At 37.1% G+C, this 14900-nt stretch overlaps 1 protein-coding gene across 1 annotated transcript; it reads right to left on the reverse strand.

Moving 5' to 3' along the window:
• Positions 1–2340: 2340 nt before the first annotated feature.
• On the reverse strand, positions 2341–14737 carry zgc:152830 (uncharacterized protein LOC767682 homolog). The gene is made up of 16 exons (XM_049485653.1): positions 14647–14737; positions 13311–13352; positions 12531–12621; positions 11623–11771; positions 10296–10404; positions 9655–9776; positions 9270–9369; positions 8744–8819; positions 8533–8618; positions 7972–8076; positions 7095–7170; positions 4932–5050; positions 4694–4777; positions 4453–4510; positions 3439–3620; positions 2341–3048 (listed from the first exon to the last, which is right to left on the reverse strand). Exons 1-16 carry the CDS (start codon positions 14655–14657, stop codon positions 2917–2919), a joined length of 1542 nt encoding a protein of 513 aa, XP_049341610.1. The 5' UTR covers positions 14658–14737; the 3' UTR covers positions 2341–2916.
• Positions 14738–14900: the final 163 nt, after the last annotated feature.

Genomic DNA, 14900 nt, shown 5'->3' on the forward strand with positions numbered 1-14900 from the left:
GAGGCTAAACTAAAAACAGATGCTCTTCCAAAACTGATAAGCTTTTTTATCAATAAAATACTAAAAATATTTAAAATGAATAAAAAGTAATTAATATAAAATAAAAACTCAGTTAAAACACAATCAAAAGCTATCTAATAGTGCACAGAATAATTTCAGTTTCAGTTCGTTTCAGTTTCAAATAATTGAAACAGCTCACCAAAACCTCTACCTATCCTTTATATTTGACAATATTTGATTACTTTACAGGTCCTCACTCATCTTAATTTTAGTTGTTATATTATTTTTAGCCTCACGATGAATTTAGCTCCGTGCTGCGAGAGGGAGGGAGGGGGAGAGAGAGAGAGAGCGCAGCGGCGCAGCGCGGCTCATTTTGCCTGATTTCTCTTGATTAAATATCAAGAAACATGTGAATTAAATAACTTTTAATACCATATATTTTAATTCACTTGATAGGACCTTATTTATTAAAACATTTTTTTTTTTAAATCGCAATGCCGCACGCACTTTCCTTATGACTGACGCTAAACTGTTTGATCCAGTTGTTATATTATATTATATTAATACCATTTTAACTTTTTTCGTTTCTATGTTTTGAAATTCGTTAGATTATATTTTTGTCAACATTTTGGGTTTATTTTCGTTTGTTATTTTTCTAATAATAATAGAATTTACATAATTTATTTTCAAAGTACCGTGCCCAACACTGGCTGACAATGAGCAAGTTTCCTGGCACAAACCAGCATAAATGACATGAAATGTTCAAAATTAATACAGACATGTAGAAAAAACGAAGACAAGCTGTAAACTAGATATAAATAATAATAGTATAATAATAATAGAATAATAATAGAATAATAATAAATAATAGAATAATATGCCAATTAGGCATATTTGTAGCAGTAGGGTATTTTAATTTTCATCCCTGACTCTAATTCATTTAAGTTATATACCTGATTTGATCTTTTTTTGTACAATCCCTGCTAAAGTTTTAGGTGAAGGAGACCTAAAGTTTCTGAAAAAAAAAAAAACAGTGAGTGTGGCATCGTGATGGTTACCATCCATCACGATGTTGGGTCATAAATGAGGATGGACGATGATATCATCCATCGGCACAACCCTATTTCTCGCATATTAATGTTGATGGGCCCCCTAGCTAAATTCGCCTTGAGCCCCCAAATTGCTAAGTCCGCCACTGCTCTGGTGTATTGTATAGAACGCAATAATATTGGCAACATTTTTGAATATTAAACTATATCACCCAACCCTATATTATCACTTCAGGGTACTACTATATTTGCTGTTTTTAGCAAAAGAAAAATGAACACTGTTCTCATTTCCCTTTATCTACTAGAGACAGATTATATCTGTCCATTATCATTTATTTTACTTTAATCCTGTATACACGAAAATATTAGTGCATTATTAGTATAATAATTGACTTCTGTTACAAATAAAAAAAATATTGTATTTTTTAAGATCTCAGTTAGGTGTGTGACATATCATATGGTATGCAATAATAATTCTGTAAAATACTGTGATATTATTTTAGGGCCATATCACCCCTAATGTACACTTACAAACGCCTCCAACTTTATCCTTTCGACGATTCATTACTATCAGCACAAATAAGGGAAAATCCATCCAGTTTAAACAAGGAGCTGTGAATATCCTGGTGAAGCCATGTCTCTGTGAGCACCACAAGACTTGATTCACCTTATTCAAAAATCAAATCATGTCCCAGTGTTAATGTAAAGTTTCTCCATTTTGCTCCTAGGTGTCATGTTATGAGATCAATATGCCCTTTTGAGTAGTAGCGTGTAATGAAAAGTGTCCCAGTAGTTGTAACTCCTTGCATCATGATAGACAGACAGACAGAAAGACACTTTATTTATCCCAAAAGAAATTTAGGAATGACTGGTGTCTGTTGTCTGCCTCCATAAAACACACATAACAAAACATGGGGCCAGAAGTGTAGAAAGCTAGACTGAGAGTCTGTATAACCGGACTAGAGCGACTAAAAAGAAAACCACCACATATTAAAGTTCCAAGTTTTTCACGTGTATTCAAGGGGACATGTCTATAAGCCAGTATGTCCCAGAGCTAAACCATAGAGGTCATAAATAAGAGTCTTGTGGTACTTTTATAAAAAAAAAAATGATATAATAAAATGATAGTTAAAGCAAAATTTACACACAATTCTAATGTGGGCACGACTATATGAAAGCTAGTGGGGATTATCGTGGTGATTTGTTCAATGCTAACTTATTCTTATAGCTGCTATTTCAACATGCTTTCACTTAAGCTTAAATAGCAAATAAAAAACAACCAGACAGTAAGAAAATGAAAATCAAGCCTTGTTTGCTTGCTTAATGAGATTTATTCCACAATTTTAGACTGAAACATGTTCTTGACTTCACGGACTGTTAAAAAAAAACAGCTTAGTCCAGCACTGACCTGTACCACACCCCCTTTAAACAGGCTTAGAAAATGTAAGGCTGATGGAAGCAATACTGAAAAAGATCAGAAAGCCTGTGAGGGAAATTATCAGGCTGGATGTGTCTCCAAATTCAGGACGGCAGTTAGGAGACTCTGGAGGGATGTGACTTTTGAAGGATGGAGTAAAAGCATACAAAAGGATGAATGGATGGACATTAACTAAATGGACCAACAGATGAATGAAGAGTGAAAGATATTGTTCTGGTTTTACAAATAAAGTTGATTTGAGAACCTGAGAAGCTTCTGAGAAAGTGAGGTGGTAAGAGAGGGTGAAATTACAGTAACAATCAGTTATAAATCCCAGAGACACAGCAGTCATTCCCCTGTGGAAGGACTGACTTTAAATCTGCACACATGCGTCAGGACAAAATGGAAGGATTTGTGGATAAATGGACAGAATAGTTAATGGGTGGCATCTCAATGCTGGAGGATGTACTTGGTTGCCATTGTCAGGATAGGGGCCCCGGTGGGGACTCCTGGGAAGGGCCCGCTGGATCCTGCAATGTCGATGTGGGAGTAGGGCAGGGGTCTGTCAGAGTCGACTCCATGCTAAGAAAAAAGAAAAGGAAGAAGAAAGTGAAATATGTCAATTGTCATTTTATGATCTACATTTTCACATCAGATCAACTGATCTGCAATTGGATTCAACAACCCTCTGGGCTGGAGAGCTACTAGTCTGTAGCACTCCATCCTTTTACACTTCATTTTCCAAAACAGATTTTTTGTTTTGTGGCCTGCCACGTAATGGTTTGGAAAAAAGAAAGAACTAAAATCTAATAGTTAAAAACAAAATACTGTCAGCATCCTGTAGTAGCAGTAGTGTTATTGGGGGTGTTGTGATGAATCAACACAATGTAACAAAAATAATTTATATTGTGCAGGTATATTGCTTTGTGTGTATGTGTGTTTTGTTTTTTTGTTTTTTTGTGTGTGGGATACCTTGTCCAGGCCAGAAGCCATGATTAGAAAGGCAGCAGGGGTCTGGTGTCCACGGGGCGTGGCAGATGAGGGCAGATTATTGGACTGCAGAATCTCCTCATACTCAGATTTCCCTCTGTGGAAATCATAATCCTCGCGGCGGATAGTGGACACTTCAAACAAATCACCCAGAACCTCACCCGCTGAAACACAAACACACTAAGTATTGAGACACCTGCGTATTCATAGTTTCTTCTGCTGATTTAACTGTTTTTAGGATTTTTCTACTGTCTAGAGCTTTCTACTAAATTGTGGAACATTGCTGTAAGGATTTAATCGCATGCAGCTACAAGAGTGTTCACACAGCAGGTGAAAATGGCCCAAATCTGATTTTCTTACCAAATCAGTTGTTTATTTTAATTTTTTTACACATCATCTTAAATGTAACCAATCTCTGGCACTTCACATAAGAAGTACGAAGCTGTGTAAACATGGCACTAGTAAAGTTAGGAAGTTGGGTGATCATTACCCTCCACAGCTCTATACTGGGCAGTTTTATGCCTGACATTTGGCATAGTGCTTCAGAAACTTCTGTTCTATAGACCACTGCAGTCGTGCTACATTCTGTAGTCCTCGTATGCCAATATTTGGCTTCCATGTCTAAGCAGTTTTTGACTATGAGGAAAATAAATAAGCTTTAAAAAACTGCCACTGAGCGGTGAGGTCAGTTCACTGCGCTGTAGCATTAGCTCAAAGTTAGAATTATTTTCATTACGATTCTTAAATAATTAAAAAAAAATCAGAGGATCCAGTGATGTTCAGGAGGATAATCTACCCAGAATTAAACATACAGGGTTCTGAAAATAATTATTTACCACAGAATGTGATAGAGGCATGCTTTTGAAAAGCCCATTTATTTTTTCCATAGGCCAGAACCACTAAGACACGGAATCCCAAATATGGGAATAAACAACATGGCGCTGACTACAGAATGACAACACAACTTCAGTGGTAAAACATTCTTTGTCGTCTTACCTCTCTGCCACTGTAAGGCGTTTTCTGCACGGCGAGCAGCTCCATTATCCAGGATAATCTGATGAGACAGACACTTATTACATTCAATCTAATCTTAAAATTAATTTCAAAACCAATTTCAAACAAATCACAAGGTATATTGAGGAACATGCAGCAGAAGCAGGCTTACTAAGACCTACTGTCAGCATAATGCATAGTACAAGGTTTACGTGTGTGTGTGTGTGTTCACGTGTACACTCACAGAGTAGTTTGGCCCCATGGCACGAATGGCATGACCAGTCAGGGTGGCAATGGTGAACAGATGTGGAGAGACTTCATTCACTGCCTAAAGAAAATATATCCTTACACACACTTCCTAATTCATCCAGATTGTATAATTATAATATATGTAATAATTCCTGGAACCATAAATGATCCAAACAAAAACGTTATTGTGACAGGGCTAATTATATCAACACTTTATAATCTACACTGTTTACCTTCTCCTTCATCTCACAGAGCAGGTCTACCATAACCATACGACCTTCAGCATCTGTGTTACCAACACGCACTCGTCGACCCGCTCGAGACACAATCAGCTCATCAGCTACGTAGCAGTCTGAAAACACAAAAACATACCAATGTTTAATAAAAAAAAAATGATTATCTAATCTAATTATCTTATCTAATGACTCATTCTTATTATTGATTACACAAATGATCAACCTCCTACTCTAAACAATGCAGATCATTAACAGAGGACTATGATCGTCAAGAAATATGGCCGTCAAAGTTTATTCTATGGACACCTTAGTGATTTTTTTTTTTTTTTTTTTTAAATACGTTTATTTAAAAAAATGTCCCCCATTTTCTCCCCAATTTTTGCTCAGCCAATTACCCAACCCACTCATTATGACTCCCTCTAGCAGGAGTAATGCCCCAACAGGAGGGTGAAGACTAACACATGCCTCCTCCGATACATGTGAAGTCAGCCACCACCTCTTTTCAAGCTGCTGCTTATGATCGCGCAGTGACTCGGTTTCGATACATCAGCTCACAGACACACTGTGCTGCGGACATCACCATTCAGTGATGAGGGGAGAGAGCGCCATCTGTCCACCCAAAGCTGCATGAGCAGGGGTTCGAACCAGCGACCTACCGCTCATAGTAGGGGTGTCACGATCTCGATATTTTATCGAAATCGAATCGAAATGAGGTCACGATCTCGAGTATCGAAGTCAAAAAGAGGATCGACGATCCCTCCCGCGCGCGCTACGCAAATAGCGCAGCGCGCTACGCAAATGGCGCGGCACCAACACAGCGCATCCTATTCATTTAAATAGAGAGCCGCTGCATGAGCGCAGTCGGCGGGAGTGTGATCACTGTTTTTATCTGTCCAACGGGGGAGGGGGGGCGGGGGTTGGGCGCGCAGGTTTTGTATCTGTATCTAACGGAGGGGTGGGTGCGCGCAGGTGAGAGCGTGTGAACTCGCTGAAATGCGTGTGTCAGTGTGACTTGAGAACACTGACTATAGATCACAGTGAGGTGGATTAAAAATCTTAAACTTATAATTGACTACACCTGTTGCTTTCCATTGAATTAAAAAAACATCTTTCTCTCAGATAAAGTAAACACAAGCGTGTTTCTGACTAAAATAAAAGCTTTTCAGGAGAGATATAAGTTATGTGTAAATATTTATAAGACAATACCCACATCACTTATCTAACCAGCCTGTACTGATTTCTGCCCCCCAATAATGCTTTCAATAACCTCTTGTAACCCCTGGGAGCCAGGGGTTACACTCTAATAGCCTTTAATAGTCTTCAGTAGCCTTTAAAAGACTTACCTGGCGGCCGTGGTGTGTCCACTAAACTCCGTAGTTATAAACATCCTGAGGTTAGCAGCGCGCTAACTGACCTGTTTATAATGTAATCCGAGCAGTGCCTCCGTGTCGGCTGTTCTAACCTGCTGCTGTTAGCTGCTTGGGCTGAAAGATGAACTGTAGTGAGCTGTATTACCCGGTTAGTGGGGTTAAAACCTTTATTTGTTTACAGAAACAGTAAAAACGGACTGGCTGAGCTCTGTAGCCCGTGGCTGGGCTGTACTGAAGTAGTGACTGAGTGAAGAGAGCGGGGCTTGTGCTGCTGCAGCTCCGACTAGTGGTTTGATGAAGAACTGCAGCTTCATGTAATGAGCAGTTTCACCAGCCATCCACACACAGCTCTGATAAACTGCTTGTTTTAATAGTGCACACTGTTGCTACCAAAAAAAGTCACTAGATGGCATTACCATATATATCTTAATAAATAATAATAATAATATTTATAATATTTATAATAATAATAATAATAATAATAAATATATTATTTAAATTTTATGAGGCATAAAATAATAACAAGAAAAAAAAACAAGAAAATCGAGAATCGAATCGAATCGTGACCCTCAAATCGAAAATGAAATCGAATCGAGGATTTAGAGAATCGTGACACCCCTAGCTCATAGTGGTGGTGCTTTAGACCGCTGGACCACTTGGCGCCCAACACACTAGTTTTAATAACTGAATTAATACAGAACTCAATGAATGTGAGCGCATAGAGTAATGGCTTCAAATTTAGAATCAGAACCAACCTGTCTAAGCAACACTCTCTACAGGCACTGCTTACCTGATCCAACGCTGTTGCGCACCATTGCCATGGCACCCACAACCTTCAAATGTTTGGGCTTCAATTTGGCCAAAATCTGAAAAATAAAATAAATGAATGAATGAATAAAATGGATCCTCATTCAGTATGAGTCTGCAGTGCAGGTGTATTTTTTATGCAGACATACATTTTATAATGTTTGTAAAGTATTTTTACTCAAGTATGATTCTGGACATAACCCCTTACACTGCCAAATCATACTGGATTAAAAATACTTTACAAAGTATTTATAGTCTGACAGAAATATTAGTATTTTTAATCCAGTATGAATATGCAGTGCAGTTGAAGTTTTTACAGTCTGTCAGTAAAGTTTGTATGAAGTATTTTATTCCAGTATGAATATGCTGTGTAAGGGTAGGTTAACAATCTGACAAAAAATATTTGTAATTTTATGAATCTGCAGTGTAGCTGTAGTTTTTACAGTCTATCAGTAATATTTCTGTTTTATTTTTGTGTTTATTATCTAGTATGAATTTACAGTGTATGCATAGTTTTTTTTTTACAATCTGTAAAGCATTTTAATCCATTACAAATCTGTAGTGTAAGTGTAAATTTTACAGACTAGCAGGAATATATGTGAAGGATTTTAATCCAGTATGAATCTGTACTGTTAGTACTTCTTAAAGAGTAATATCACAGTCCACAAGCAACATCATTTACATTAATAAATGTAGAGTATTTAGTGGAGCTGACTTTATGTTGGTCTTCATTTCAGTTTCTCTCACTCATAACTACTGTAATTAGTTGTACAGTTAGTTACATATTAGGATTAAAAGGGAAAAACAGATCTCTACATGTGTTCTCATGGCAATTTATGTATGAGGATGTGTTCCATTACCTGGAAGAATCCAGCCACAGCAGCAGATCCACACTTATCTCTGTGCATTCCAGCCATGATGCCGCCGGCCTTAATATCTGCTCCACCGGTGTCATAGGTAATGCCCTGCAGCAGAGTTATCATGAAAAAGTTCAGACTTTAAATTGAATTTTAATGCCATATTTTTTTTTATTCTTTTGGAACCTGGTCCCAGTGGCGCAAAAAGGGGGTATGCAGCCTCAAAGCCCCAAATAAATTTCCTCTCCGGAGAAACAGCCAATCAGCTTGCTGGTTTGCGGAGCGCAGTGGGAAAGTAATGACAGGTCGCTGGCGATTTTAAACTTGAGGAATGTAAAACGTTTCCCCCCCCCCCGGTATGTAGTTGCGCCCCTGCCTGGTCCTACATTAATGTCTAATCTGTATTTGCAAAACATGTACAAATAATACAGACAACCATAGACAAAATCAGATGTTCAACAAAACTGCAGGCTATTGACCTTCTGCTTTAGGCTGCATTTCACTTGGAAAAACATCATATTAAAAACTGCAGTCCAAAACACTTATTTCAGTCTGTTTATGTACCTTTCCCACCACCATGAGTGTCTGCGTAATGGGTCCCTCCCCACGGTACTCGAGGTGAATCACTCGGGCCTGATGACGTGGCACATCTGTTTTACACACACAGAACCAGACAGAAAGTGTCAGTAATAAATGAAGAAAAAACAACACACTATTTTTTTTTATTTATTATTATTATTATTATTTTTTTTTCACAAAAGATTTAAAATCTTACTATTGGCACATCGATTAACTGCAGCCAAGCAGGGGTATTCCTTCTCTAGAGTGTTTAAATCATCCACTACTTTCACCTAAGAGAGAAAAAGACACGGAGAGAGATAATTAGGTATAATTTGTTGCAGTGTTTACAAAAATTATATAACATCTGTATAAAACTCAGTATACACTATCACAAATTGTATCAAGGCCATGTATCTCCATTTTTAAAACAATGTCATTTTTTAATTTTGTCAGTACGAACACCAATTGATACGATCCAAAATTATCATACCAATTTTCAATTTCAATGGATATATTTTTAATGAAAAGGTTTCCTTTTTCTGTAACGATGTCATTTCAGAGACTTTTTGGATATATTTTTGGAGATCATTTTGTGTGTCAGTGACGCACTGACAGCTGCATTGTTTTAACATACTATTGAATAATGAATTACAACTGGGTTGAAAGATTGTCGTTACACCCCTGATTCTGAACCTCCATTCCAGAGGTGCTTGAGATGCATGTCAGAGTGATGTATTAACCTGCACAGGTGTGTTCTTGAAGACCTCCTTGACATATTCAGCCACACGCGGTGCTGCCATGCGCTCTGGGTCAGAGCCACCAATGTCCCGATACACAAATCTAGGTTATAAAAGCTAATTTAAACATAAGCACATAATACAACAAACAAACAAAGATAAAATATTTAAAAAATCATTTTGATTACTTTAATAACTTCTTGAGTAAGTTGAATGTTCGTCTTCTATATAAACCTTATTGCTTAGAATATGGTGAAGAGTGGAATGACGCAGGGGCAACTCCAAAAAATATTTTAGCTTAGTTTGGTCATAAAAAAGCTTTGTTCTTACTTTAAAAAGTAGCTCTTTTCTACTAGCTTATCTCCCTCCAGTATAAACACACACTCACCTCCCACTCTCCAGAGCAGAAGCCAGTTCAGTGATGCGCTGCCCCTGAGCCTGCTCCTTCACCCACACACCAAGCACTTTCACTTTATTAGGGGATGATTTCACTTCCCTTATCTCCAAAGGCTACCTCAAACAAAGAAACACACAGATAGAGGCATTCATTAGGAATAAAATAACAGTAAATAGACATAGGACTGGGTATTCTTTATTTTTTTTTTCTAATAGCTTATGTCAAAAAACTCGAGTAGTGAGAAGAGTGACAAGCTTAGAAATTGTATTACTGGAATTGTAGTACACACTGAGGCTAATCTACCGGGGTATATTTAAATATAGTAATTTAAAGTAAGCAACAGTAAGTGTATGTACAGACTGTAAATGTTCTCTTGCCAAAAAAACAATGGCATTAATGGCGAAACAGCAGTCTACATTTTGGCACAAGCATAATTATTGGCTGATGAGACTAACTAATGAGGTACTAAAATTTCATAATTCAGTAGCACTGAAGCAGTCCAGTCAGTACCAGAAGGTTTCAATACCCTTTCATTCTATTGATCTTATTAATCCATGATAAACATGTTTTACACTAATTAAACTTTAGTACACACACACAGTTATAACAGCATATTGACAAGAAAGCCTCACCATGTAGAGAACCTGTAAAGCTCCCAGTACAGCCACCAGCGTGCTGTTCTCATAACTGGAATGTTGAGAACACACCAGGAGAGGGCGCTGCATACCTGCTTTCAGAGCCCTGAGGAAACAAAAGCTCAAGCTTTAGACTGAAATCTGAGGCGAATGCTGGACACCCTTCATTTCCAAACTGAGCTACAAAAGCTTCAGAGTGCAGTATTGAATTGCCAAATAATGGCTTTAAACAGGAGAGCCAAACTGCTACTATAACTACTCAATTCTCTGTATTTCCCAAAGCTGTGGCCAAACAGAGCTACACACTGTGCAAACGTTTTAGGCACCTTATACACACTTATAACTATTTACATTTATAACATTATACATTTATAAATTTAGATTAGATTTTTGTAAGCTAGTTTAAAGATCGAAGACTGGTTTTCCAGATTGGATGTGCTCAAACCTGAGGTGTAATTCAAGAACTCTTTAAGGTGAAATATTCTACTTTATAATAAACTTAAGTTTCTGAAAACTCAAACACCAGCTGCTCACTGTGGAGATCAAAGTGGAAATACAACCAAAAATGGCTGCTTATCTTGAGCTAAAACGCCATTACCTTGCATGCGATTCCTTAAAATTTTCTGCTGTACTTTTGGTGGACTATTTTGGTGGACTGTGCTGTGATGTGTGGTTCGTGCTGTTAGCTCTGCTGTATTGCTGTGTTAATAGCTACTCACTGTATGGACTAAAAATTGTACTCTTGAGGGAGATCCAGTTAGTGGTGTTAAAAATCTTTCCTCTCTTTACTCCACAAACTGTATTAGTTTTACATATTCTACAAATATTGGTTTAGAACTCATAGATGATCAATATTTCCATGTTTAATGTCACCAAATCAGGAATGTCCAAATTATTTTACAGGAAAGAGAAAAAAGTAATTCTGAGCATTTCTTTCATTGGTTTATCATGAAATCTGATAAGATTCTTCTAGATTCACATTATGTCAAAACATCTTCTACATACACATGCACACCCACACACCCACCCACACATCATATGACCGTAGAAGTGTGAGTCTAAGTCAGTGTGAGTCAGTGCTGTTCTTATTCAGCAGAATTTATTGCAACCAATCAAAAATAGGAGCACATGTTTTATGAGTCGATTTAAATGTCTCAAAATAAAAGATATCTGATACAGCAAAAGAGTAAGTCATGTGACACCTCTTTTTTAATTTCTCACCAATTTTAGATATTTCCAATTTCCATCCAGACATAGTAAATCAGTTACACTGCAATAACAATCATACTCTCTACAGCTTTATGCTATATGCCCTCTTACTAACCTCTTAATTCCATTTGCAGCAGCATCACTAAACCGTCTGACATCATCGTAGTCCCGATTGACTGGCCCAGTGGGGGCAAACACCAGCCTGTTCCCTGGTAACTGAGGAACCTTTAGCACCACTACTTCCTCTCCTAGTCCACTGTCCACCTGCAGAAGAGAAGAAATTTGCATGATGGTCTTCAAAAAGGAAACGTATAAATGTGGATACAGGAGTGAACACAATTCATCAGTCAGAAGTTTGTGATCCAGTTTTAGTCCATTTTAGTAAATATGGCCATTAAGTCATGACCTACTTTTATAGAATACAAACCAAATAAATGTACTTTTGAAAAATAGCCTTTAAAAAAACATTTAAACATACATACACATGCGAAGTGAATTTAAAATGTTTCATTAAGAATATGAGGGGGAACATGACAACTACATGTAAAAAAGAGTTACTACAGCAAAATAAAAACATTTAAAACTACACAAAATAAAAAAGGTCACAAAAATAGACATTTCTCTGCATTCAGAGTATGTTAGTATGAAACTCTCTCTGTCTCTCCCCCCCCCCAAATTAAAAATCAAATTTTGATTTTTTTTACAAGCTGTCCATGACCTGCCCATATCGTGTCCAAGACCCACCAAATGAGAATTGATGTTTCAGATAATCATGCAAAAACGAAGGATTAATTAGACAATACCAAATATTCTACAAAACAAAAGATTTTTTTATGCCATTATTTCAATTAATCTTAACTTGAAATATTTCATACTTTTGGTAAACCAGCCACTCTTGACTACAGTGTAAGCTTAGTCTTGACCTAGTCTTGAAACCAGAGCACAGCCAAATTTTACTGTTCAGGAAACAATCGCAGAATGTAGGAGTAAAGCTTCCTGTGCATCTCTGTCTGTTAAACTCACTGCCCCATAGTCCTGCAGAGCAGCTTTCAGATCCTCCAGCTCTGTGGGGAGGCTGTCAATGTTCTCAGCCACCAGAAGGATGCCATCATAGCTGTGAACAACACAGAGGCACAGCACATTACACACACACTCAATACAGGCTAAAAGCACATACTTTTTTTTTTTAGCTTAAACACGGAATAAAAAAAACAAATTCTTAAATATTGCATCATTAACTGTTATACAGCCATGGTCTAATGGTTAATATGGGTGTAAGAAAATACAGATACACTTATCTGCCACAATACTACATTTTGCAATACTGAACTGATTATCACAGTAAAACACAGTGTCAATGTTTATCATAGTTTGCATGTAAAGATTAAAAATATTTAAAAAATAAAGACTCATTACACATCCCTAATGTTTAGAGACCAGAGGGTCACCGGTTTGATACCCTGAACTGTCAGGCTTTTTCCCACCGCACTTAACATTCACAAGGTGACCTGAAGTATCTGACAAACTTTTGTAAATATATTTTGTTCTATTTTCTAATATGTTACAAATGTAAAATGTCAGCATGTGATAAAACACTGTGATCTGAGCCTCAGTACTGCACAGGCAGATTGATACATAATACTGTGAGGATTAATGAATGGCAGTGGAAAAACAGAAACACTTGAAGGTGAATCTTTACACACTCTTCAGCTACTTCTGATCTGATAGCTGAGGGTGAAGTCTAAGGAGAGGTGATTATGAAACCTTTGAAGATAACAGACCTCTGCTCTCTTAATCACTTACTTTGAGTCCTTGTAATCTAAGGTCCACTGGATGGGCTGGACGCTAGAAGGGCATAGAGTAAAGCATTAATATGTTTCATAAAAACTGCAGACCATCTTTATACAGGGTTGTTTTTACTGACATGAGTTATGACAAAATAACTGGAGCAGAACTTACGCTTAACGACTCTCTGGAAAATCAGCCCTAACCCATAAGAGCCAAGACTCATTTATGCATATTGAGGCAAAATTCTTTAAAATATAAAATAAAATAAAATAATTCTCAGAAAAATGAAGTGAGCAGCTCATTCGTGCTTTTTTCTTGTTGTGGGAACATGACTGCAAATACAGTTATTAAAAACAATAAGCTTTTTCGATTTTACCAAATTGAAAACCTCTGTAATAAAATTAAGAGGAAGATGGATGATCACAAGCCATCAAACCCAGATAAACTGCTTGGATTTTTGCACCAGGAGTGGCATAAAGTTATCCAAAAGCAGTGTGTAAGACTGGTGGAGAAGAACATGCCAAGATGCATGAAAACTTTGATGAAAAACCAGGGATATTCCACCAAATATTGATTTCCGAACTCTTAAAACTTTATGAATATGAACTTGTTTTTTTGCATTGTTTGAGGTCTGAAAGCTCAGCATCTTTTTTTTATTTCAGCCATTTCTCAGTTTCTGCAAATAAATCCTTTAAATTACCATTTTAATTTGGAATTTGGGAGAAATTTTGTCCATAGTTTATAGTATAAAACAAAAATATTACACATAGTGGTCACTTCCTTTTTTTCAGAGCTGTATTTTCCTCAGAAGCCTTCTGCTTTATCATGAATAAGAGAAATAAGAGAACTAGCTACAACAATCATTTTTGAGGTTGTTCACTTTAGTCTCACTAACGTCAAGAAAAACAAAAGCAATAATTGCTGGTTTCAGCTAAAAACTCTTACGCCAGAAGGGAACTGAAACCAAAAAATGTGCAAAATGTGCAAGTAACGAATTGTACATCTCTGTAAATGTATTCGATTAAATGTAATATGTCTTTAATTTGAGATTTATCTAAGTGGTTTGGTGCAGTTTGCAGAGAAACGTCGAGAAACATTCAAAAATGCAAATTAAAACAGCTGACCTATTTCTTCTTTTTTGAATTTTCCGGTCCACCTTAACTGGTGCTGAATGAAACCGCTAGTCATTTAAGGTGGACAGGATAATTCAAATAAACCTCTTGCAAAACACCATAAAAACTCAACATACTACATAAATACAGTACAAAACTCGTCATAAACAAAAAACACATTCGTTTATAATATTAAACTCTGCAGAAAAAGCCGCTGAACTGTTTAAACACTACTGTACCTTAAAGACATCTCAACCGCGAGCTCCTCACTCCTGCACTGAACTCAGCTCAACAGCGATCAGCTGACATCGCGCTCGAGACCGAGTCACGTGACCGCTCTGGTGCCACTCTCTTTGTGGGATTTGTAGTTTTGTTTAATAACCCAGTATCTTATATTAATACACCTGAGATGTTTACAGGTTTATGGTTGCTTTTCAGAATAGCAGCCTATCGGTGTCTCCTAATAGAGCGCAGTCTGACCGCGTTTTGTGAT

This window comes from Astyanax mexicanus, chromosome 12 (assembly GCF_023375975.1).
Source record: "Astyanax mexicanus isolate ESR-SI-001 chromosome 12, AstMex3_surface, whole genome shotgun sequence".
NCBI classification, from domain to species: domain Eukaryota; kingdom Metazoa; phylum Chordata; class Actinopteri; order Characiformes; family Acestrorhamphidae; genus Astyanax; species Astyanax mexicanus.

Excerpts from the sequence above, each read along its gene's own strand:
- zgc:152830 (XM_049485653.1), bottom strand. Across the intron at positions 10,405-11,622 it reads GCTGCAAATGGAATTAAGAG|GGCTCTGAAAGCAGGTATGC; the intron begins GTTAGTAAGAGG and ends TTGTTTCCTCAG. Across the intron at positions 5,051-7,094 it reads GCGCAACAGCGTTGGATCAG|ACTGCTACGTAGCTGATGAG; the intron begins GTAAGCAGTGCC and ends TTGTGTTTTCAG.